Source organism: Coturnix japonica, chromosome 3, assembly GCF_001577835.2.
Source record: "Coturnix japonica isolate 7356 chromosome 3, Coturnix japonica 2.1, whole genome shotgun sequence".
NCBI classification, from domain to species: Eukaryota; Metazoa; Chordata; class Aves; order Galliformes; family Phasianidae; genus Coturnix; species Coturnix japonica.
The window spans coordinates 27,093,333-27,116,662 of record NC_029518.1 but is presented as its reverse complement, the minus strand read 5'-3'; the positions used below and the strand labels follow the sequence as shown (position 1 = coordinate 27,116,662).

The window sequence follows — 23,330 nt, the reverse complement described above, 5'->3', positions numbered from 1 at the left end:
GAAAATCATCTGATGTGTGGGCCAGGCGACTTTCTTACAGTCTTTATGTGAGGCTCCTCTGGTGAAGGAGCGATTACATCTTGAATTTTCCCTATGTCCTTTTAGTGTTGGAAAATTTCCTTTGTACATTCATGTTCTCTAGAATGTCTGAGAGAAGAGGGCTGCAACAAACACTAATGAAATACCCTGATGCTGGAACATGAGATGAAGAGAAGGAAGAGTGTTCTGGTTGCCTAGGACTGTGAATTCCTGCTCTGTGTACCTCTTCCATGTTACTTCGCTATTTTATTTTCTCTGTTCCATTTTGCTAAATACATTTATTTTCTTCTGTTGGTGCTTATGCATATATTAGAAAAGGATGATACTTCTGGTAACAGATCTTTGGTATGCTTTTAGAGCATGCCATTTTCACTAGAATATACGGATAGCCTTCATATTCTAATGAGAGGGGACACGCTATGAATAAAAGCGGTGTTTCCCTTTTAAACTAATTAAAGATGAGGGAAAGCTGTGAGGCAGCAGCGGGCCAGGCCTAACTCTGAGGTGGGAAGATAGAGTCGCTTCACTTCCGGCCTTGCGCCTGAGGGAGCGCGGCCCTCAATGGCGGCACGGCCGGGCGCTGCGTCACTGCTGAGCGCCGCCGAGCGGGGAAGGACCGGAGGGAGGAGCCGGGGCGGGGGCAGCGGGGAAACGAAACCGGCGGGGAGGCGCCTACGCGGGCGCTGTGGAGCGGTACCGGGCCTGTGGGGTGCGTGTAAGGAGAGGGGCGCGGGGAGGGGGTAGTCGGGCGGAGGGAGGCGTTGGGCAGCGGCCGCCGGGCCTGAGGCGTCGGGGGATGGTGGGGGTGAGCCTAGAGAGGAGGGGAAGGAAGCCCTCAGTAAGCGGAGAGCCGCGCCAAAGGGCTGTGCCGTAGTGCAGAGGGTGCTGGTGGTGGGATGAGTAAAGGTGTTGGACTGTACTACCTGCGGCTGTGGGAATAAGCTCGATAAGCGGTGGGTGGAAGCAGTGCCCTAGGGCGTCTCTGCTGCTGCGTTCCTCTGTAGGGTAATATTTGCTCGTTTCTTATGTGTTTTGATTAAATGGGTCTGAATTGTGAGCCTTACCCTTCAGCGTGAGGAGGGATGTTAATTTGTGTGGTGTTTACCAAGCGTAATCTTGTTCTTTCAGGAAAAATGAAGAGAAGAACAGAGCCTGAATTTGGTAGTCCCCAAAAGAAGCAGAAGAAGGTGGAAGACTTGGGTTCAACTCTCAGTTCTACTTCAGATGATGAAGCTCAGCTTAGTAACCATACTACTCAAGGTACAGTTGGAGGTTGCAAGTGTTGCTGTGGGGAGTCCAAATAACAAGTAGGAATTGCAGGGTCACGAGGATAATCAGAGGGCTGGAGCATCTCTCCTGTGAAGAAAGGCTGAGGGAGCTTGGCTTGTTTAAGCTTAGACTAAAGAGAGCTCTGGGAATACCTCCTTGCAGCTTCTCCATGCTTACAGGGAGCTTATAAGCAGGAGGAAGACTTCTTACATAGACTGATAGTGATAGGACGAGAACGAATGATTTTAAACTGAAAGAAGGATTGTTTAGATTAGGTGCTAAGTGGATATTTTTCACTCACTGGATGGTGAGGCGCTGGCACAGGCTGCCCAGAGAAGCTTTGTATACCCTAACTCTGGAGGCATTCAAGGCCTCAGAGCATCCTCATCCTGCTGATTGACAGCCCTGTTCACAGTTGGGATTTGGAATTGCATAGTCTTTAAGGTCTCTTCCAACCCAAACCATGGTTGGCATCTCTGGTTGATGGCCAGAGGCTGTGCTTTGTCCTCAGTATCTTACATTAGATACTGACATTAACATTAGATGTTAATTACGTTCTCCTGTGTTACAGTGCCTGATTCAGAGTTACCTAAACAAATTGCCTAGTGTTTTGTTTCCTCTCTTCTCCCCTCTCCAAGCTGGAGAGTGCTTTCTTATTTGTAGTATACCAGAGATGAGGAGAGTGACCTACACAATTGTTGTCCTTATTGTGAGGTGCTTTAATCTCTTCCAGGATGGTACTTCATGTTACTTCACACTCTTTGTACTTCTCAGTCTTGGTATTTCCTGTGGTAGTCAAGAGTTAGTAAGGAAAGGGTGTCAACATAGAAAGAAGTGAAAAGTGGAAGGGAAAATGCATGGAAGGTGAGTGGTTGGTTTGAGAGTAGCAGCAGTGATAGGGTATAGTGTGTGTACATGTCTTTGCAAATGTTAAAAGCAGGAAGAGTTGCAGAGAGACTTTCTTAAGATTATGTTGTCCAAATTGTTTTTGAGAACCCATCATGAGCCCTGGAAAATAAAATGCAGCTCAAAAGCAGGTAGCAAAGACTGTTGAAGCTGAGGACTGGAAAAGCAGAGCAGTAACTTAAGTAGAATCTTTTGGATCCCGTTAATCTCTAAGAACTTTGTGAAGGAGAAGTGTGACTTGTGTAAAAGATGCTTGAAAATTAAGATGAGAATATAGTATTGCAAGCATGCTACGTTACAGCATTCTTTGTTTTGAGCTGGAAGTCTCAAATGTTAGTGCTATAACCCCCAGCATGGTAGCTGTCTTAAAGGCTGATAGTTTAACAGCAGAGATTGAATACATTGACACAGTTACAACTACAGCTACTTATTTCACTGTTGTGTCTTTCACTTTCTTGGCTGATGACCTTTACTAACTGTATGGTGACAGTACTGAAAAGATGGTAGTAAATACCCCAAAGTTTATTTACAGGAAAAACTCACCTGTACGGAAGCCTCCGGTCTGCTGGGAACTGCTGAGGCAATCTCCACGAGGGAGCAACATCCAAGATATGCTGCCTTAGTGGTGGTCAGCCCTTAAATGAGGTCTGGAGGAGGTGGAGTCAAGCTCCACCCCTACCGGGAGCACAGCTCAATTACTCTCACCTGTGCTCCCACAGCTGACCCAACACTTACCTCAGCTGATTAATCAGAGGTTCAGGCTGTGATTACCAATTTCCCATACACTAACTTGCATTGGTAATGACAATTGTAATTGACATTGTAATGACAATTCACTACTAATTCTCTGGTTGTTTCTTGCTACTTCACTGGTGTTCAGTTATCTATAACAGGGAAATAGAGATCTGTTTTTGTTTTGCTTTGTTTTTTGTAATTAGAAAGAAATTAAGGAAAGTTCAATCTCTTTTAGGTTGTCATATATATATATGTGTGTGTGTGTGTGCAGCTATCTAATTCTTACGTGATAAATAATCTCTGCTGACAACAGTTATCTTGAGATAACTTCTGTTCAACACCTAGTTGTGCAGAGAAGCACGCAATGAGTTCTAGTAATCAGTGGACAAGAGAGGTTCAAGAGGTGGAGGTCTAATGAAGAGCGTGGCTATGCTCATTGTGGATTGCTGCTTCAGTAGTCTTTATGTAGTGCTGCACAGTAATGACTTTAGTAGGATTGCTGTAGTGCTAGATAAATTTCTGGAAGGAAATTTGTGCCATTGCTTCATCCTCATCGTGATCACAGCACAGGAAAAGTACTCAGTGAGTTGTAGGGCCTCCCTCCCTACTCAACTGGTGTGTCGTATCACTCAGTTCCTGATGGGATTACTGAGATGTCTTGGTGGTTGTTTTTCTGTTTTGTTTTGTTTTAGTGTGTGTTCATTTCCACTTTTCTTGTTTTCAGAGTCTTCCAGTAGCAGCAGCGGGTCTGAGAGTGAGAGTGATGAAAAAAGACTTGTCTTCAACAATGAGTTCAAACAAGACTCTCTTGTGGAGGGTACTTCTTCCCGCTACTCAATGTATAACAGTGTCTCCCAAAAGCTCATGGTAAGTCAAAACAGTTTTGGGCCAAGCTATTAATACCTCATGAGTGCAAACTGAAAAGACCAATATTTTCTGAGATTCTGATTCAGGTCCTCCTTGTAGCAGGGTTCTTTGCTTCTTTGGTCCATCTAATAAGCAGTTCAGGGAGGCAGAGACAGCTTTGTTGATTGGAATTTGTTTAAAAAAAGAAGTTGATTCATGTTCCAGGTGCTGGAACAGGGCGATGAATATGAAGAAAGAGATCTTTGAAAAAGGCTGTTTGCTGAGCTGGTAAAGAATCCTACCTTGTGTTATTTTGCAATGTTTAAGTTAATGAGCACCTGTCAGGAAAAACTTAAGTTCTCGTGTTGATATTAATTCATTTCAGTCCTAAAAGCTGACAGGCGTACCCTTGTAGAATTATTACCTTTACTGTGATGGTGTTTATTTCAAGTAGAGCTGCCCCATTTATATGGGGCCAGGAGTTACTTGGGAATGCATGGAGCTGTGCACAACGGTAACTGTAACAGCCAAACTTTAGGGATGATCACTGGTCCCCTAATTATGTAGTGATAGTGCAGGGGAGAAAGAATTTTTTAGAAAGTTCTAAGGAAATCGTGGATTGTTTCTCACGTTAGTCTCACATTTGACAACTTTTTTCCTGACTGTAGAGGCAATAGTAAGCTCTAGAGAAGTGATGCTTCTCTGTGACCTTGCTGTTACACATTTCCTTGTGCAAACTCCATCACTGTGGTGTTGGGATCTTACCCTGAAAGAATTTCTTTTCGTTATAAGAGAAACAAAAATGATATTCCTGGGGCAACAGGGGATGTGAGACACAGTCGTGTATTACTTGAAATGTGAGGAGGAGTCCAGGACACAAAGGAATTGGAGTGTCGCTCTGTTTTGTGCTGCTTTCTCAGGGGCGGGAGTCGCTCCATAGTGGTATCCCTACATTTACTGCCCTTCGCCAAGGGAGAAGATCAGTCTGCTACTAGAAGCTGTGTTAGTTCTTAATAGAATTGGGCTGGAGGCTGCTGATGTGCTCCTCTGTGAATAAATCCTGTTGCTGATCATTGATCATTCAGAATGTGTCCATGTGTGTTTCTGTAGCTGGGCTGCAGTTTGCTGATTCTAGCACAAGTCTGTCTGTCTTTTGGAGTGCTCTCTCTGAATTCAGAAGGCTTTTCTTTCTAAGGTTTCTTACATTTGAATACAAAGTTTGAATGTCTGATTAGATGAGTGGGTGGGTAAAAGGAAAATAGTTCTTCACTCTATTCAATATTCTGTCCTCAGAATTGCATTCCTTCTCCGAGTGTTAGGTGAATTTTAATGGTTGCTTGTAATGTATGTGACAGCACGTTCACAACAAATAATATCACAATGTGTATTTGTTCTTGTGCCAGCGTCTTTTGATTTATAAACCTACTGAACGCAGTGATGAATGTGCTCTGTTGGAGCATACAGTTCCTTTCCTAATTTGTTGTATTTTCATATGTCATTCTTTAGGTCTTGCTTTTTCTGTTTGTTTTTGATGGTCGTGACCCCAAGTCACCCTAGTGTGATGGCTCTTTTTTCAGGCTACTCTTTGATCACAGTTGCAGTATGTAATCTTAAATCTACTCGCCTCATTGTGCTCCCTTTTCTGTCTTTCTAGGCCAAGATGGGCTTCCGGGAAGGAGAAGGTTTGGGAAAATATGGTCAAGGTAGGAAGGATATTGTTGAGGCCTCCAATCAGAAGGGAAGGAGAGGCTTTGGGCTAACCCTCAAAGGGTTTGATGGGGAGCTGAATATTGATTGGCAGGATGAACCGGAGGTAAGTGTTTACTGTTTTGAGTACCTTTCCATTGCTGTGTTCAGGATTTACCCTCTGGGAATGTTTTTCTAGTGCTGACATACTACTACTGTCAAGTGGCTCAGCTGGATAGACCCAGACTCTATTTTGATATTGTGTTTTCTGGCACCAAGTCAATTTCATATGGATTGTTGCTGTGATCTGTATGATTTGTTCCTCAATTTGTAGTAGTAAGCATGATGGAAAACTGCTACCAAGCTGTTTTGTTTTATTTTGTATGTCATTGTTTTTCGTACTCAAATAGGTGGTGTTTTTTTAAGTATCTTATTCTGTATTTGTATAATAATCCTCAAAAAAAGAAAGCTGAGATGTCCTATTCCTGTATCTTATCAGGCTCCTCATTAGGGAAGAAAATTGAATCAGATGTTGTCAGGAAAGCAGAGCCTAGTTCTGATGCTATTCGATGTGAAACGGTTGCTATATGTTTGTATTTAAATAACAAACAAGCCAAAAAAATAGAAGCACAATAAAATAGTATGAATAAAATCACAAATACATTAATATAATATAATATTATAGCACATAACACTAATAAATAGCATGAATAAAAGCAGAATCCTGGGGATCTGGGCAGCTGGATGGCACGCCAAAAGACCCCAGCCATTGTGAATGAAGGGCAGCAGTGCTGTCAAGTTATTTATGCTGCTCTTGATTGTACTTTCCTCTCTTTGAGTTGTTTTCAGTAATTAGAAATGTGCTTGTTCCTTTAGAATGAGGAATCTGAAATGTGTTCTGTAGGCTCGTTGCTTTAAGGGTCATTCTTCACCATGTTTCTGCATCCTACAGCAATTAGATGTTATTTATCATTTGCCATTGTGGATGATGATGTTATAAGTAACATAAGAAGTTAAGCAGGTGTTAACAGCCTGCTCTTGTGAAGAAGTGGCATTGCTATGAACTCGACTGCCAAAACAGTCATTTTTTTGTTTTGTTTTGCATTTATCCGAAGAAATGAAGCATATTTTAGGGAAGGGAAAAAAAAACCTTAACAGTTGACCCACAGATCATGGCTTCACCCCTTATGGTAGGGTTGGGGAACGATTGGTTGTTACATTTTGCTAACAAATTTTCTTGACTCTTCCTATGTCTTGTGTTTGCAGCCTAGCGCCTATGAGGAGGTGGATTGGTGCCTTGAGTGTACCACAGAAATCCCTGATGCGCAGGAGCTGAAGGAGTGGATGACTGTGGGCAAGGTAGTCTTTTAGATTCTAGTATTTAGCCTAAGACTACACAGGAATGAATACTCGGCCTGAACCAATTGCCTTGTCAAAGAGTCGTTGAATAATCTAGGCTGGAGGGGAACTCTGGAAGCTGCTACTGTAACTTCCTGCTTGAAGCAGATCCTTGATAGATCAGGTTGATTAGGGCCTTGTTTGGTTGAGTTCTGAATATCTCTAAGAATGGAAGTCTCACAGCCTTTTTGGGCATCTACTACACAGTCTGATAACCCAACTGGCAAAATTATTCATTAATCAGCATATTTTTTGCATTCATTGTTTCTTATTTTAGCGCTGTGCATCTCTGGGAAGAGCCTAGGTCAGTTTTTTCTTTACTAAGTTTAGGTAGTTGTAGACAGGAATAGAATCTCCCTTTTCTGTCTATGTTCTGAACTAACTGTTCCCTCGATCTCTGACACACTAGATACTACTACACCCTTGTCATGTTGGTGGCCCATTTGCTGGGCTTACTACAGTATGCCAATGTCTATCTTGTACCGAGGAGTGCTGAACCAGATGCAGTACTTCAGGTGTGGTTGTAAGATGCCAACTAGGAGAATAATGCTTTAGCCTCTTGCTAATAACACCTAGTATGTGGTTGACAGCTTTCATCCATCCCAAGTTCATGTTGCATTCTGAAATGACCCATAGCATATTTGTTAATTGTTATGTGTTCTCATCCCGCTCAAGAGGAAGATGGTGATTGAAGACGAAACGGAGTTCTGCAATGAAGAGCTCTTACATAATGTCCTGCGGTGCAAGGTGAGTCCCCTTTCTTGGAGAGGAATTGAAGTTTTGTGGAAGCAAGCTAAATAAATAATTGAAGGAGTTACAGTAATTTACTCAGGTGATCAGCAGGAGCTCAACACATCCTCTCTTACATCTGTGCCACCAGTGTGACCTGGAATTTTGGCTGCTACTGTCTTTTCAGCAGCCTGTTTCACACCTCAGTCTTCAAAGAGATGAATGCAAACAGTGGTGTCCATTTCTTAGTCAGTTCAACTGAAAGATTGCAGGCTTGAATGAGCTAAGGAACTAAACTTTTTCTTGTGTGTTCCATTTTTTCCTTCTAGATTTGAACATACAGTTATGAATTTCAGTATGTGTGTGTATGTATGTATGTGTGAGAGAAATACCTTCACCTGTGAGTACTTGTGAGATGGCTGCTGTATTGTCAGGCTCTGAAGCTGTCTGTGCAGAATTCTTCAGTGTCATTAAATTTGCGTAAGAATTGGTTAAGGTGTCTCTGTTCACTGTAGGGAAGTTGGACTAGGTGGCTCCCAGAGGTCCCTTCCAACTCTAAGGGTTCTATGGTTCTATATCATTACGTTCTATATTGGTGAATAGCACAGGCTACTAAGCATGCTATCTATCCTCATGCTTCTCTCTCTGTTTAATATCTATTCTTCAAGTGCACGCCAAGTTCTGGTTAATTTGGTTACTGTTTGTGCAGAGTGTATTTGATGAGCTGGATGGAGAGGAAATGCGCAGAGCCCGAACAAGATCTAACCCCTATGAGATGATCCGTGGAGTCTTTTTTCTGAACAGGTCTGTAGCACTTGTGTAGGTTTTATGTCCAGTTTCAGTTGTGGGAGCTGAGGTTGAAACTCATACATCCCTATTTATGTGTTCACAGAGCTGCAATGAAGATGGCAAATATGGACCATGTCTTTGACTACATGTTTACAAACCCTAAGGACTTCCAGGGGGTGAGGACCTCTTTTTAATTTTCAAAGCAGTACTTTCTCAGAGTAGAGGAACTGGGGAAAAAGGAGAATCCTTAGAACACCAGCTGGAAAAACAAGATTTTGGAAGACTTTTTCTGGCTGAGTGGTGCAATTGGTAGGTTTGAGTGATGGAAGCTGTTTCTGGGTGAGTAGAATTTCTTCAGTTTCCTTTTGTAGAGGCCCTTGATAAAGGAGCGAGATGCAGAGCTGCTCTACTTTGCTGATGTGTGTGCTGGTCCTGGAGGCTTCTCTGAGTATGTCTTGTGGAGGAAGAAGTGGCACGCAAAAGGATTTGGCATGACCTTGAAAGGACCAAACGATTTTAAACTTGAGGACTTCTATTCTGCTTCCAGTGAGCTCTTTGAACCTTACTACGGTACGTAGTGCATGCATAAATTTTGTCTGATGTTTTCGCTTGTGCTCTGGCTTCTGTATCAGAAGTACCACTGGGGATTTAAGAGAAACTTGTTTCTAGAGAATCATTTTGCAAGATAGAAAGTTACTGTGTCTTAGAGACAGACTGTGTGCACAATTACTGCATCTTACCTTGTGTGTGGTAGCCTGTTACGTTGTGTGATACATCTGTGCCCCCTTTCGGCATAGCCTCTTGGAGTAGGAAGGGAAATACAAGGTCTGGTAGTCTTGCTGCTTTTTATTTCAGACTATGTAAAGGAAACTCAAATGTGTTTGTTCTGCAGAGAAAAGGGTAGCCAATTTGCCACTGTTAATATCGAACCATAAACTGGTGCTCGTTCTTAGTTGAAGGTTACCAGTGCACCATGAGAATAATTTTGTCTTTCTTGTAAAAAAAACAACCTGTTACTCACAGGTGAGTTGTGCAGCGAAATTGTCTCCTACATTTTTAGTAGATTCAGCTATTTGCCATTTCTCCTTGGTTGAGAATTTTATGTTGTAATGCAGTTCTTGGCTCAGAGGAGGGCAGTGAGGGATTTGTCATTTGCTGCAGCTAACGTATGAGTTGTCTTTTGAGCATGGTTATTATATGGCTTTGTTTAGCCTTGACCACAACATTTGAATAATTTTCCTAGTCTAACGAGCATCTTTAGTGGTGAACCAGGGAATGTATGTATTAATGCTTACTCACCTGTCAGGGTCTTTGTAGCTTCTAACTAAATACTGATTGAACACAATACATCACCTGTATGTACAGAACTTTTAGTCTACTTTGCAAACATGTCAGTAATTGTCTCTTCTTTCCCCATAGGAGAAGGAGGGATTGATGGAGATGGAGATATCACTCGTCCTGAGAACATTACTGCTTTCCGCAACTTTGTTTTGGACAATACTGATCACAAAGGAGTGCATTTCTTAATGGCTGATGGGGTTGGTCCCTTTCCTTCCTTTACTTGTGACCAAAACTAATACTTCAGTCTGTGTGCGTTAAGACGCTTGACATGTGTATGTATTTTCAATGTGAAATTAAGGCTTGCCATTAAAATTCCTGATGGCGGTGTTTTGTGTTGTAAAGAAATTATTGTGATTCCACTAGACATCCATATAGAATTGTTTGCTTGAGCAATAGAAATGTTAATTATATGTTATATTCTTTGCAGGGCTTCTCTGTGGAGGGTCAGGAGAACTTGCAAGAAATCCTAAGCAAACAGCTGATGCTTTGTCAGTTTCTTATGGCACTGTCTATTGTGCGGACAGGTATGTTTAATCCATCCATCTTCTTCCTCCTTCTTTAAGGTGTGGGTTATATTGCAGAAGGGTGCTGTAGACTCTTAATAGCATACCATAGCATTTGCTGTGCCATGAGGCTAGGTTGCACAGGATTGAATGTATATGCATGTATTCTGAGATTATTAATTCAGCTTTGTGAAAACTAGGACAGAAAAATAAGACTGTTTTGCTTTTCTTTACAAGCAGGAGGTAAAAGCTTTGAACTAATGCATTTAACAATAGGTTATGTAGCAGTTTTGGGCTAAGGTAGCTAGTGTGATTGCTGGACAGTATATCTGAACTCTATGGTATCAGCTGGACCAGCTGCTTTATGAATATTCTGGCAGGCTGGTTGGAGCAGAGCAGTACTAATTCAGTTCATTTTCCCTTTGGTTTGTGGCTTTTCTCCTTGAAATCTGCCATCTCTGTGATCAGCAGCAGCTGATGTCTCATGCTGTCTTAGGTATACTCCATTGTTGCCAGCTGATGGATTCTATGGTTGTATTTGATTCAGAAGGTTTTTCTTTTCTGCAGAGTTTGGTTAGCATTTGGCACTGATACATGCAAGAGCAGAAGATAAAAATAATTATCACTTTTTCATTTATCCCGTGCCTTGTGTTCAGATATACCTGAGCCAATGATCTGCTTAGCAGTATCTGCTTTAGTGTAATATGGTGACTTATCAGATGCCTGATATCTCCTTGTGTCCTTATAGTCTGCTGATGTTGGTGTGTTTCTTCTCTCTTCCACAGGAGGACATTTTGTCTGCAAAACCTTTGACCTGTTCACTCCATTCAGTGTGGGGCTTGTTTATCTGCTGTATTGCTGCTTTGAGCGTGTGTGCATCTTTAAACCTGTGACAAGCCGCCCTGCTAACTCAGAGAGGTGAGATTCTTGAGCATGAGGGACTGCTAAACAAACCTTGATTTCTAATTACGATGACAGATGGTTTTGATTAAATGGAAACTCTGTGACTTCACCCAGTTGTCAACTGTCTTGTAGGAGGAAGCATTTTAGATGGCTAGAAAATTATGATTTCTGACAAGGTAAAGGAAGTATTTGCCAAAGTATGCTTGCTTCTCCCTGCCTGTACTAAGCTCCATCTGTAGAGAAACCAGTGGAACTAAGTATGTAACAAATTCTATTCTGCATGAAGCAATTAAGCTTCCACTGAAGCCAGAAATTATTTTGTGTCAAGTTTAGCACAACTGATTTACTACTTTAGGGAGTTCTGTGATGTTTTTTGAATAGGGTTTGATTTCCCTATCTTTTCAGGGAGTAGAAAGTGATATGTAATGATGTGATTGGTTAGACTTCACCTTCTTGGGGATACTTGGGTGGGCAGAATTCCTGGGATTTGGAATACTGTCTTGACAGTGAGAGCATGGCAGGAAAGTTGACTGTGTCAAAAAAAAAGCTGCACTGAAATTGTGTCTCTGGCATTCTCTGCAGGTACGTGGTATGCAAAGGATTAAAGCTAGGGATCGATGATGTGCGAGAATATCTCTTCATGGTGAACATCAGACTCAACCAGTTGCGCAACTCTGATGTGGATGTGAATCTAGTCGTCCCATTGAATGTGATCAAAGATGACCAGGATTTCTGTGATTATATTGTCCAGTCCAATGAAAAGTGAGTGTGAGCAGTGAGGGCTGCTGGCTTTAGGTAGATCAGCCAGAATGGCTGGCTTTCAACTCAAGGAGTGCTTGTTGATGCTGCTTACACTACTCTGCTTTTGCTGCCTGAGAGGCTTGGCAGAGCAAAGGGATACTGCACAGAGAGGAATACTTCATGCTATTAGTGAATGTCTGGCCTCTGAATGCTGTCCTCCTGTATAGAGCAGAAAGGAAGCTACCACCTATTTTTTTTTTCCAGTGGCCACCTTATCACTTTGATTTGTGTTGATGATGGGCAGTCACTGCTTTGGGGGTCAGGCAGGTTTCCTTCAGTTGTTCCATCAGTCTTCCACATAGAATAAAGGTGGTGTCCATAATCAGCTTGCTCTCTGACTGAAACTTTCCTCTCTTTCAGCCACTGCAAAATTCAGATAAAGGCACTAGCTAAAATCCGTGCTTTTGTTCAAGATACGTGAGTATATTCCTCTGGCTTTTGGTGGGTATTGAATTAACCTACTATAAACAAATTGTTTTGCCCTTCTTTAATGTGTTCTTAATTTGAGCTGATACATTGCTTGGCCTTTGGAGCCAGGAAAATTAATAGTGCTTTTAGGTAGCTCTGTTTATGTTTCTGCCTGAGCTCCTTGAAGAAAAGTGTAGGTAGCTGTAGTCTTGAAAGTTGATGGTTTGTTTTCACACTTTCTGAGATGGCTTCCATGTGTTGCATGTTTTTCTGAGTACCTGAAGTGGGCCTGCTTCTTAGAAGGGGTGTGAGCTTAAAATGTGAGCGATACCATCCTGGCTAATATGTTCAGTTCTACACCTAACATCATTGTAGTCTTAATTTTTCAGGGATGATTCATTATTTCTAAGTAATGTACCTAGAAAATGTCTTTAATATAAAATTAAAGCCATTGCAATGTATAGGTGTTTCCCTGACATGGCTTTTAAGTCTCATTCAGAGCAAATACATAATAGAAAGCTGAGTGAGCCTGAAAGCTGGGTATTGTCATGATAGTTAATCCTAAAATTAACACTGCTTTTTGTCTTCATTGCTCTCTGTAAGTAGGGCTGGTAGATTCCAACTCTTGGAGATGAGCATAAATTCATACTAACGCTTCGCTTCTTGAAAGTATTGATGGCTCAGTGATGCTTTCAGATAGAGGCTGAGTATCAGTAATGTACACTGAAGCGAAAATAAACAAGGGTGTTGAGAATGTGTGGAGAGGGAAGCAAGATCCTCAATTTGAGAATTACCTTTTGAGGATCACTGCTTGTTTGTCATTCCCAAGCCAGACACTGAAAGATGCAAGTTTGATAGGGCTGGGATATGTTAATGCTGCAAGAACAAGGAAGAGACTTTGCTGTTTTAATAGTCTGCTGCTTTTGTCTCGAGGACACTGATTGAACCACGACAGGCTGAAATCCGAAAGGAGTGTCTCCAACTATGGGGGGTAAGTAAGCTGCAAAGCAGAGAGATAATGAGGGCATCCTTGCTGTGATTAAATAAGAATGGTGCTGCTATGCAGAAGAAACTTTCTAGCCAGAGGTTTAATACATTGTCCTTTAGGAAAGTCAAGGATTATTTGAAGCTATTCATGTAAGCAAAGTGGATGGTGCTTGTGAATTTGGTGTATGACTTAACTGAGCAGGATTTTAATTGCTTTGCTTTGCTGCAGTTGAGAAGATTTTATATAATACTGAATGAACTTAGTACCTAGTGGTTTCCAGGTGGTAGAGCTAACCAGAGTCTCTTTCCTGAGCTTTTGATTGCAGTCATGTCATACATATGGTAGTGGTTCATTGAAATGTGGATGGAATCAAAGATTTAGCCTGAAACTTTTGGAAGCTGTCCATTGTTTCCTATGCAACATGGCATGCCTACATTAAATTTGAGAAAAAAATATTCAGCTTTGTTTGCGAGGCAACTTCTCCACTAACTGGAGTCCCAAGAGCAGTAGTTTCAGTGGGCAAGATGGTCTGCCACACATTGAAACCAGGAAGGTTTGTGTGAACATGCAAATGAATAACCCTTATTATCAGTTGATTGGATTTTTTTTTTCTTTTTCCAGATTCCTGATCAGGCTCGTGTTGCTCCCTCATCTTCAGATCCCAAGTCCAAGTTCTTTGAACTGATTCAGGTGAGACCTTACCTGAAAGTTTCTTCTGAGTTCTGTCACACAATTAGACCTTTTCCCAGCAACAGTTAAAAGTTGAAGAACTTAAACCTGGATTATTGTTTTATGCAAAAATTGCACTTTCCTACCTGTTGATGTATTTCATCCAACTTGCCTTTTTATTTGTTGCTTTTTAGGGCACAGACATTGATGCCTTCAGTTACAAACCCACTCCTCTGAATTCCAGTACGCTGGAGAAAATCCGCCAAGTCTTTGATTACCGGTGTATGGTGTCTGGAAGTGAGCAGAAGTTCCTCCTGGGGTTGGGGGTAAGGAACAGTCAGACTTCACATCTAGGAGTTCTGCTGGTTCATTGTGGCGGTACTATTTTGCCTTGCAGATTCATCCCATTCTTCCCTGACCTCAAAGGTCAGGAAGAATCTTCATCGACAGCTCTGAACGCTGCTAGTTATTGTAAGGGCTTTATTTTTCCTCTCCTGACTTCAGTACTGTTCGCAGTAATTAACCCCGTTTTTGTAATTCCAGCCTACACAGAGACCTGTACTCCTGCTAGCGTCTCTAATTATCTTCACTGTCCTTTTAAAGATGTTCTATTTTTCGTTCATTGTGTAGATATGAAAAGACACTGACAGATTAGAATCAATGTTTTTGTTCCCTTTGCTGTAGAGATTGATTCCTCCTTAAAATTTCCCACAAAGAAATTGCTTGTGACAGCCTAGGATGAAAAGATTCTCTGAGGGGTGCTCTGAAGTTAGTCAGAGGTCTCTCTTCCACACATCCCTTCACGAAGCTTTGGGTGAATCTGACTCTGCCTTCTACACACAGAAATCACAGATCTACACCTGGGATGGTCGCCAGTCAGACCGCTGGACAAAACTGGATTTGAAAACTGAGCTGCCACGAGATACCCTTCTGTCTGTGGAGATTGTTCATGAGCTGAAAGGAGAGGTAGGAAGTTATACTCTCTTACAGAGTGGTTGCAGATATAATGTGCAATTTCACTTATTCTCTGTTAGGTACTCCAGAATAAATGTTCCGTGTGTGACAGGTGAGAGTCTTTTGCATTTGTTATTTAGAGAAATTATTTTGGATTAAGTTCCTTCTTTCTGACCAGTGTCAGATGAGCTTTTAACATTGTTTTGGAATTCCCTTGTACCTGACATGCTGTTGGCCCACATGCAGCAGATGACAATGTTGGCACTAAGACTGAATGTGGTCTATGTCTGTTTGGGTGCATAACTGCACAGTAGCGATTGCAAGCCTTGAAAGAACATCCTTGAAGTTTATTCACAATGCAAACTGTTGCTACCTGGGAGTTTACTTCTCTTCTGGCACCTCAAATGAGGATGATGTGGTACGCTGGGCTTTATGCTGTGCTCCCTGATGAGGCAGTATTGTGCCAGGAAAGCTAAGGGTTATAGCTGTGGTCCTGTTGTCTCTCTGTTTCATTCCATTGAGACATTTGCATAGTTGACACACACTGGTTCTTGGAGGATGGCAAGTTAATGGGCAATGGGCTGCAGGAAACTTGCTTGCTTCTAGTATCTGGAAAGTCTTTTGCTAGAAGATAATGGTATACTGGCAAAAAAACCCAACCAAACAAAAAAACAACAAAAAAAAACAGGCTATAAACCAAAACTGAAATAGCAACAGATGACAGACTGAATAGTGTCTATTCTGCAGGGGAAAGCCCAACGAAAAATCAGTGCTATCCACATACTTGATGTCTTGGTACTCAATGGCAATGATGTCCGAAAACAGCATTTCAACCAGAGGTATGTAATCTCTGGAGAAGCTTCTTTCTTCTGTGCAGAGTGACTGAGAAGTGTTGTTTGTACTAATGGCAGAGAGCTGAGCACAGGTAGATGAGTGCATTTGGCTGAACCACTTCTGTAAGGACGCACTGAATGAACCTTCTCAGAAGTGAAGTAGGTAGAGCTTCTATTTTGTGTAAACTGTCCCTGCGTATTGAGGTCAGGTCCAGCTCCTTTCTTAGTCTGGGGTGAGGCACCATATGGATAAAGACAACATCTTGGGAGTATGTATAGTGTAGCTGATTGGTGGCTTAGAGACAAGGAAAAAGCTCCTCTGTTTCCTTTGTTAGTGTCATGATGTCTCCACTTGTCTTATTTTCCTGCTAGTGTGTTGATGAACTTGGCAGCACATGGGCTTGTAGAGGAGGCTATGGAGACCCATTTCTAATGGATAGCAGCCAGTATCACTTGGCACTGAACTGGGAGAATGAGATGGAAAAAAATCCTGTTGCTCAGTACCTTTTTGGCTAGGAGTGGGGACAGTATGCAAGTACTGAAGTGTCTAATCAAACCGTTACCCTCTGTGTGTGCCAAAAATCGAGCTACATTGTAGGATTCTCTTTCTGTTTTTGTTCAGGATTCAGCTGGCAGAAAAGTTTGTCAAAGCAGTTTCCAAACCCAGTCGACCAGATATGAACCCCATCCGGTGAGTGCTTCCTCTTTTTTAGACTTGCATACTTTGGTTTCACCATGTTAGAAGATGAAGATGACAAGCTGAAGGAGTTAAATTTCAAACTGAAATGCATAGTTCTGCTAGGTTCACTAGAGAAAGGCTGAAAGCTCTTTAAATATCTAAAACAAAGTTGACAGTGGAGAAGTTACCCTCCTTTCACCTATCAGGTGTTCATGCTTTCATCAGATGGACTGGTTGGATCTCAGATGTGTGTTGTAATAGATCTAATGCTCAGTGTTACCCTTGCAAAGTCTTCTACATCTTTGTCTGCTCACAGTAAGAGAGGCTGTGAGCATAAAGATGTCATGTTTTCCTAAGCCAGTAGAAATAATGCATTTGGCTGAGGAGAAAGGTTGACCTTAGTCATGCTCGGCCACCTTGTGCTGTACAAAATGAACTGCTTGACTGTTCCCTATAGCTGGGACAGAAAATGATGACAATTCCTAAAAAATAAATAAATAAAATTATTTTTACAATACATTTTTATCTTGTTTCTGCTTTACCCCCCAGAGTGAAGGAAGTGTACAGGCTGGAGGAGATGGAGAAGATTTTTGTGAGGTAAGTGACCTGCAAAAATGAAGCACTTCGGGGCCTATGGACATCATAAGTGAGAGATGTGCTTGAGGAGTCCTGGAGAAAGAGGTTGAACAGCTCTTGTAGCTAATGGCTGCTGGCTTTGATATGCTGCTGATTCAGAGAATCTTCCTGCTGAGTTCTAATATCACAGACCCAGCCAGTGTGTTTTACAGTGATAGAAGTAGCAACTGCACTTCAGTATTTGTGCAGAATTGTCAGTGACTTGAAAGTTTGAGATCAAACCTGAAATGGGAATCCCATTTGGATTAAGTGTTGCAGACCCTACGTTGCAGTGCTAGATTTGCTACCTGACATGCACATACAGCTCTGGCTGTATTCCCCAGCCACACAGAGGAGGCAAGAGACTGAATGCTCCAGGGATGTGATGGTTTATCCTGTTGTATTTTCAGTGATGCTCTGGAAAGAGTGTGCAGATGGCATGTTGTGTGCAAGATGATTGTAAAGGAAGGAGCAGGAGATGCTGTGTTTGGCATTGCTGTGTTATTGTCTTCTCTCAACATTCAGGTTAGAGATGAAAGTCATCAAGGGTTCAGGGGGAATGCCCCGGCTGTCCTACACAGGCAGAGATGACCGACACTTCGTACCCACAGGACTCTACATTGTACGGACTGTGAATGGTAGGGAGAGTCTCTTGCTCTTATCTTGCTTTTCTCTGCATCTTCAAGCAAAAAATAATTGATGATGCTTAGTAAAAACTTAATGTTGGTATTCCAGTGGCTAGAGAATTAACTGTTTGTAGTAGCTTAGATTGGTATAAGATTCAGACTATTTTTTATGATAGTGTTTTTCTGTTGCAGTTGGATTAGCTATTGTGTGGGTAGTTCCATTTGTTAACATGGCTCGCTTTTTTTTTAATGCCATAATTTTTCATGAAGAATATATAAAAGTACATGAACATATCCCATTTGGAATGTAAGTTTTTAAATGCAGAGAGAACAGTTTTCTCAGTAAATGCAAATAGTTTGGGAAGTAGATGATTTTGAGGGAGGAAAGGGAAAAGGAGAATTGCCATCACTATATATTCCTTGTCCCTGCTTGCAATATATGTGCATTTATAACCATGCCCTTTTCCCCGTTCCATCTTCTGTCTAATCCCTATGACACTCTTCTGCCAGAACCCTGGACAATGGCATACAGCAAAAACTTCAAGAGGAAATTCTTCTTCAACAAGATGACGAATGAATCAACATTTGATCTCCCATTTGAATCCATCGCACCTTTTCAGTGAGTACAAGCTATGGCAATTGCCAGAGCTGAGACTAAGGAATGAGAGCTGCATCTTGGTTTGCACTGTAAGCACAGCTTGGTCACCAGCAGAGCGTGCTGCATAGACCAACACCTCAGAGTTTAGGTTGGATATTAGGAAGAACTTCTTTACAGAAAGGGTAGTTAGGTACTGGAATAGGCTCCCCAGGGAGGTGGTTGAATCGCCATCCCTGGTTGTGTTTAAGAGCCGTTTGGTACTGAGGGATATGATTTAGTGTAGGGTTTTTGGGTTAGGGTTCTGGTTAGGCTGCGGTTGGACTTGATGATCTTCAAGGTCTTTTCCAACCTGGGTAATTCTATGATTCTGTGCTGATCTGGATCTGTGGATTTTGCTATGAGTAACACATCTTCTCACTGCTTCCTTCCTCTTATCTGCAGCAGAATGCAAATGACTGAATCTCTTGGCACCCTAGGAAATGGAGGCTGAGTCCAGTAACTGTAATCTATTACATCTCTGTATGTTAAGGTAGTTGGTTCAAAGTTGTTAATTGAAAAGTCAGCCTCAGTTGATTTAGCCCAAACTCTGGTGTAAGTTGTAGGTATATAGGGAGTTGTTTAATGAGGGAGTAAGGGAGAAAAGCGGTGTCTCCTTGGGAAAGAGTTGTCATTGGGCAGTCAGCACTGTGGCTGCTGGGTGCCACTGGTATCCAATTGAGTACTATGCCAAGACAATCTCTTTGAGTACAGCAAATTTTGAGTCTAACATGTCAGGGCTCATGGGTGGAGATGTTCCACATTCCTTGCCTTCAGGTGGTCTTGGGAGATGCCTGCCACTACCAAGGACTTTGCCTCTGAAAACAGGGCTCTGAAGTTTCCCTTAACCAGCTAAATAAAAGAAGAGGCTTAAAACTGTAAAAGCAGAGGCAGGTAGTGCTTTTTCCTTTTATGCCTCAAGGTGGAGTTAGTTTGGCCTGTGTACTCAGAAATAGGCTAGTATTAACCTGTAGGAATGGCTGAGGACCTGAAGTGCTTGTGTGGGAAGAGTTGTTCTGTATTGTGGTTAGTGAATACTAATGTGTCTGTAATTAGCCACTGACTGTGCTCTTGTCACTGTGCTAGTATCACTTTGTTAGAACAGTAGCACTAAATAAGCTATGAATATTTTGTCAGTAATTGTACAAAACTCAAGGCTGCTGCATCAGCAGTAATTAGCATCTCTGTTTTCTTTATGGCTGGGGCTGTGTCAGTGCAGTGAGGGAGGGCTGTGCTTGTTGGGTGGAGTGAGAGATGGCATTATAGGATCACAACTCTTAGCTGCTGATGGAGCTTGGTTATTTCACACAGGGGGAGGAATGATCCTAGCTGCTTTTGCACAGCACAAAGAGCTGTTCATTTGCAGAGATCCATAGGACAGCTATTACTGATTCTAGTAGGTTTGTGGTGAGTGATTAGATTGCAGCTGCCGGCAGACTTTCTAAATTCTTCATTAAGGCCTTTCTGTTGCCTGCATTGACATTTTCTGAAAAACTTGTAGGGGGAGGTATGTTTTCCCTAATGATCCTTTCCCTTCCAGCAAATACTGAACTGAATCTTGGGTGAAGCTAGAAATTAACAAGTTTGTTTCCATGGAAATCTCTTAGGCTTAGAAATTTCTGTACCTTATGGGCCATAGAATTTGTAAGGTGAATGAATGAAGGCACCGGTTGTTTTCTAAGGTGCTCTTTAGATCTACAGTATCTCTGTGTGACTCCCAGTGCAAGAGCAGTTCTCTCTGTATTGCACTTTCTGGCTGTGATGAATGTTCTTCCACTCCTTTGCCATATTAATCTTGCTTTCCTCTCTGTCCACAGTGTATGTTATTACGGTCGCCTCTTCTGGGAGTGGGGAGATGGTGTCAAAGTGCATGACTCTCAGAAAAGGCAAGATCCAGAGAAGCTATCGAAGGAGGATGTCCTATCTTTCATCCAAGCACACTGCCCCTAACCCCATCTCTCTTGAAGGGTGCTGGGAAGAGGCTGAGCCCAGCTTGGGTTCTTCAGGGACTGACAAGACTGGGAAACTCCACAACTGTCCTAGACTTTTCCATAGCTGATTCCCTGGAGGTGATCTAACCTGGAAATGATGTGCAGAAGGCAAAGGACAAGACTCTGAACTTGGCAGTGTATATACGAGTATGACCCAGGTAGTGCCTGCTGCTGGATTACTTATGGTGACTCCTGGAGTGAAGGCCTGATGCCCTTTGTCCTCACCTACTGCATGCATGAGGCCAAGAGGCTGGCAGCTTTCCTTGCTCCTGTTAAAATACTCAGCAAGGCTTGTGGAGCTCTGTGTGTGTCAGGACTCCACAGGCTTGTGTTTCCCTGGCAGTGGGAAGGAGCAGGCGAAAGTGGCAGTGCTGGGCAACAGCACATTGATGCAACCCTGCATCGTACCTGGCAGCTGTATGTCCCTTGGCTTTGCTAAAGGCCTTCACTGCCTAGTCGAGGCTATTAATTCACTGGGGAATGCTAGTACTGGGGTGCAAACATGAACTTTTTTTGGTGTTTCCAATACATCAGCTATCAAGGCACTTGGCTTGCCAATGGCAATTCCTATGTGATGGTATCCTGTTGGACGGAAGCTGACACAGGTGATGAGTAGACTTCCTGGCACGAATTTGATGTTTCAGTGCCAGGATTTTCACAGATGTCTACAAGCTGCTGTTTCAAGGATTTCTCCTTTGCAGGTCAGTGATTGATCCTGATCCAGCAGTCTGTGGTTAATTTATGAAAGTGTTTATGCCTCGTAATAATTCTGAGACCGAGGTGCTTTGGTTCTTAGTTCTTTACACTATTACCCAAATCTTCAGGAAGGAAGGTGGATATGGGAGTGAAGACATAAGAAGTTTGGGGATGCTAGAAGTGTTTAGAGGAAATTATGGGTACGTTTGATTTTTTTTCTTAAAAGACCTGGGGCTTCAGTGAAGAGAGATCTTGACTTTGACCATGTTGGTTAATTAGAAGAAATCCTCTCCCCTGATTATGTCCCCTGGAAAGGTTATCAGGACTTTCCTTTTTAAATGTCAGAGTGAGCTTTGACACTCTCCATGTCTCATCAGGCCCTGGAGCTACACCTGGGGTGAAGACACAGTGCTGTGACACTCAGCATGAAACGTGTTTCAACAGACTTCTCAACATTAGACTGTGCTGAGCTCAAAAGTATTCTTCTGTTGCATGATGCATGCACCGTCAGTTCTGGCTTCTGTGGGGCTTTTGCCTGGTCTTCCACTTAAATCAGAAGCTAACACACAGTTGACTGCTTTTAGCCAAGCAGCAAAATTGCCTTTTTTGTTTGTATTTAAACACAGATTGACAATAGGGAGGAAGCTTATTTAGGGGTAGTCTAAACTGTGCCTTAAAGAAAGCTATAGGTCTCTCCTTGGAACTATAGCAGTTCCTTAGATTCTTATTTTTCTCCCCAAATCTGTATGTAGTATTTTAACAAGTTTTATGTAGTAAGACGTGGAAATTATCACTCACAGTTCTATAGATAGGATGGGTGCCCTACACCACTCCCAAAGAGGCCATAACAAGGTGAACATGTTCCAGAGGTCCTGCTTTCATTCAGTTTCTAAGGTCCAGAATCACGTACAGGTTTTGTCCTCAGCATCAGCATGCAGTGAATGTCATCCTGCAAGCATAACCTCTCTGAGCTTAAAGCATTTCCATGTCTTTAGAAACGCATCATCTCCATAAAACCATGAGTTTATCTGTTTCTTTTTTTTTATTATTTTTATAACAGTTCAGTATAAATAACAGATACAAGTCCTTGCACCAGAGAAGTTTAGATGCAGGCTCCATCACTGCAGAACCACCCCTCCTGGCTTGGGGAGCAGCCTGGAACCTGGCATGGTCTGTTGGTGTATGAAAAGTGGAAGCAAAGCTTGGGGAGTAGATGGGAGGCTGGGTTATGGATAGGCTGCCCTGAATACTGCGCAAGGGAGCTGTTCTTTCCTCTCAAGCTCCAACCTAAAGAGATGGAAGCGGATAAAAGGATCTTTTCCCATGTTGTTGGTCATTAATGCCTAGATACTGATCTACTGGAGCAGTTGATGGACTGCATGTTGTCACTGCATCCTGTGGATGACGACCCACCCAAGTGTCGATAATACATACATGAAAGAAATGGTAGGCTTCCTTCCCCCCACCCAAAGAACAAGAGCTCTGTAACTAGCAATTTTTGCTGGCAAAAGCACTTCCACGAGGGATGAAAAGGGCAAAAAAAAAAGCACCTCCAATGTGTGGTTTCCAGGCCTGTGAGCAGTAGGCTTTATAAGTGAGTAATGTAAGTTCTGGCACTCTTGCAGACTGCCTCCAAGCTGTTGTAATGCCAGCAGAGCATGCTGCTCCCTTTGCCAGGCTGCTTTGGTAAGTATTATGTCCTTTACTCAGGGCTTCTGTCTCTCCCTCTGGGCCAGCAGGCAGAAGGGTGACTAGGAAGTGTGCTGTAGAGCTTATGGGCTTCTGAGGGTGCAAGAGAAACCTGATGAGCTGCAGGCTACCTTTTACAGATATCTCCTGTTTGCCCCATTGCCTCCAGTTCCTCCCAGTTTTAATTTGCTTTTATTTTTACTTTTGATGCACTGAACCTCGATTCTGAATCTCAGTTCAAGAAGGCAAACATAAGGCACCATGCTACTTGCTTCCTTGGTGCAGGGTAAATACAGAGAGATTATGTTGGGAATGGAAGCCGATGAACATCTTGCTGAAGGGAATGTTTAGGTATGTGAATTGTACAATGTATTGTTATTAGGCTGTGTATCATTTTGTGTTGATTTCTCTGCTTTTGTTGTCTCTATTACCAATACAGCCCCCTTTAGTTCACCTCACTGCTTGTTTACTTTATTTCCCATAACATTTGGTCTGTGTTAGTGTGGCAATAGGAAACACCCTTCAAAGTTGACAGGATAGTGGGAGTAGTGTCCTTCTAAAGGCTTTCCAGACAAGGGTTACCTGAGGTATGTCACTGGACCA

General features: G+C 42.4%; 1 protein-coding gene across 4 annotated transcripts; it reads left to right on the top strand.

The window, feature by feature from the left end:
* Positions 1-645: 645 nt before the first annotated feature.
* Positions 646-23,180, top strand: CMTR1 (cap methyltransferase 1). 4 transcript variants are annotated; one of them, XM_015857646.1, is made up of 24 exons: positions 647-748; positions 1,168-1,299; positions 3,674-3,816; positions 5,450-5,608; positions 6,748-6,840; positions 7,555-7,626; positions 8,318-8,412; positions 8,501-8,573; positions 8,769-8,967; positions 9,817-9,935; positions 10,166-10,262; positions 11,027-11,159; positions 11,727-11,906; positions 12,306-12,362; positions 13,287-13,344; positions 13,963-14,031; positions 14,205-14,336; positions 14,854-14,976; positions 15,712-15,803; positions 16,420-16,488; positions 17,026-17,073; positions 17,617-17,729; positions 18,228-18,336; positions 20,169-23,180. In XM_015857646.1, the coding sequence occupies exons 2-24, from the start codon at positions 1,173-1,175 to the stop codon at positions 20,299-20,301; spliced, it is 2,493 nt and encodes an 830-aa protein (XP_015713132.1). In that variant the 5' UTR covers positions 647-748; positions 1,168-1,172; the 3' UTR covers positions 20,302-23,180. The 4 variants fall into 4 exon arrangements, 3 of the variants coding, with proteins under 3 accessions (XP_015713132.1, XP_015713134.1, XP_015713133.1); XM_015857648.2 differs by having other exon boundaries at positions 736-754; XM_015857647.2 differs by lacking the exon at positions 647-748 and adding an exon at positions 917-1,044.
* Positions 23,181-23,330: the final 150 nt, after the last annotated feature.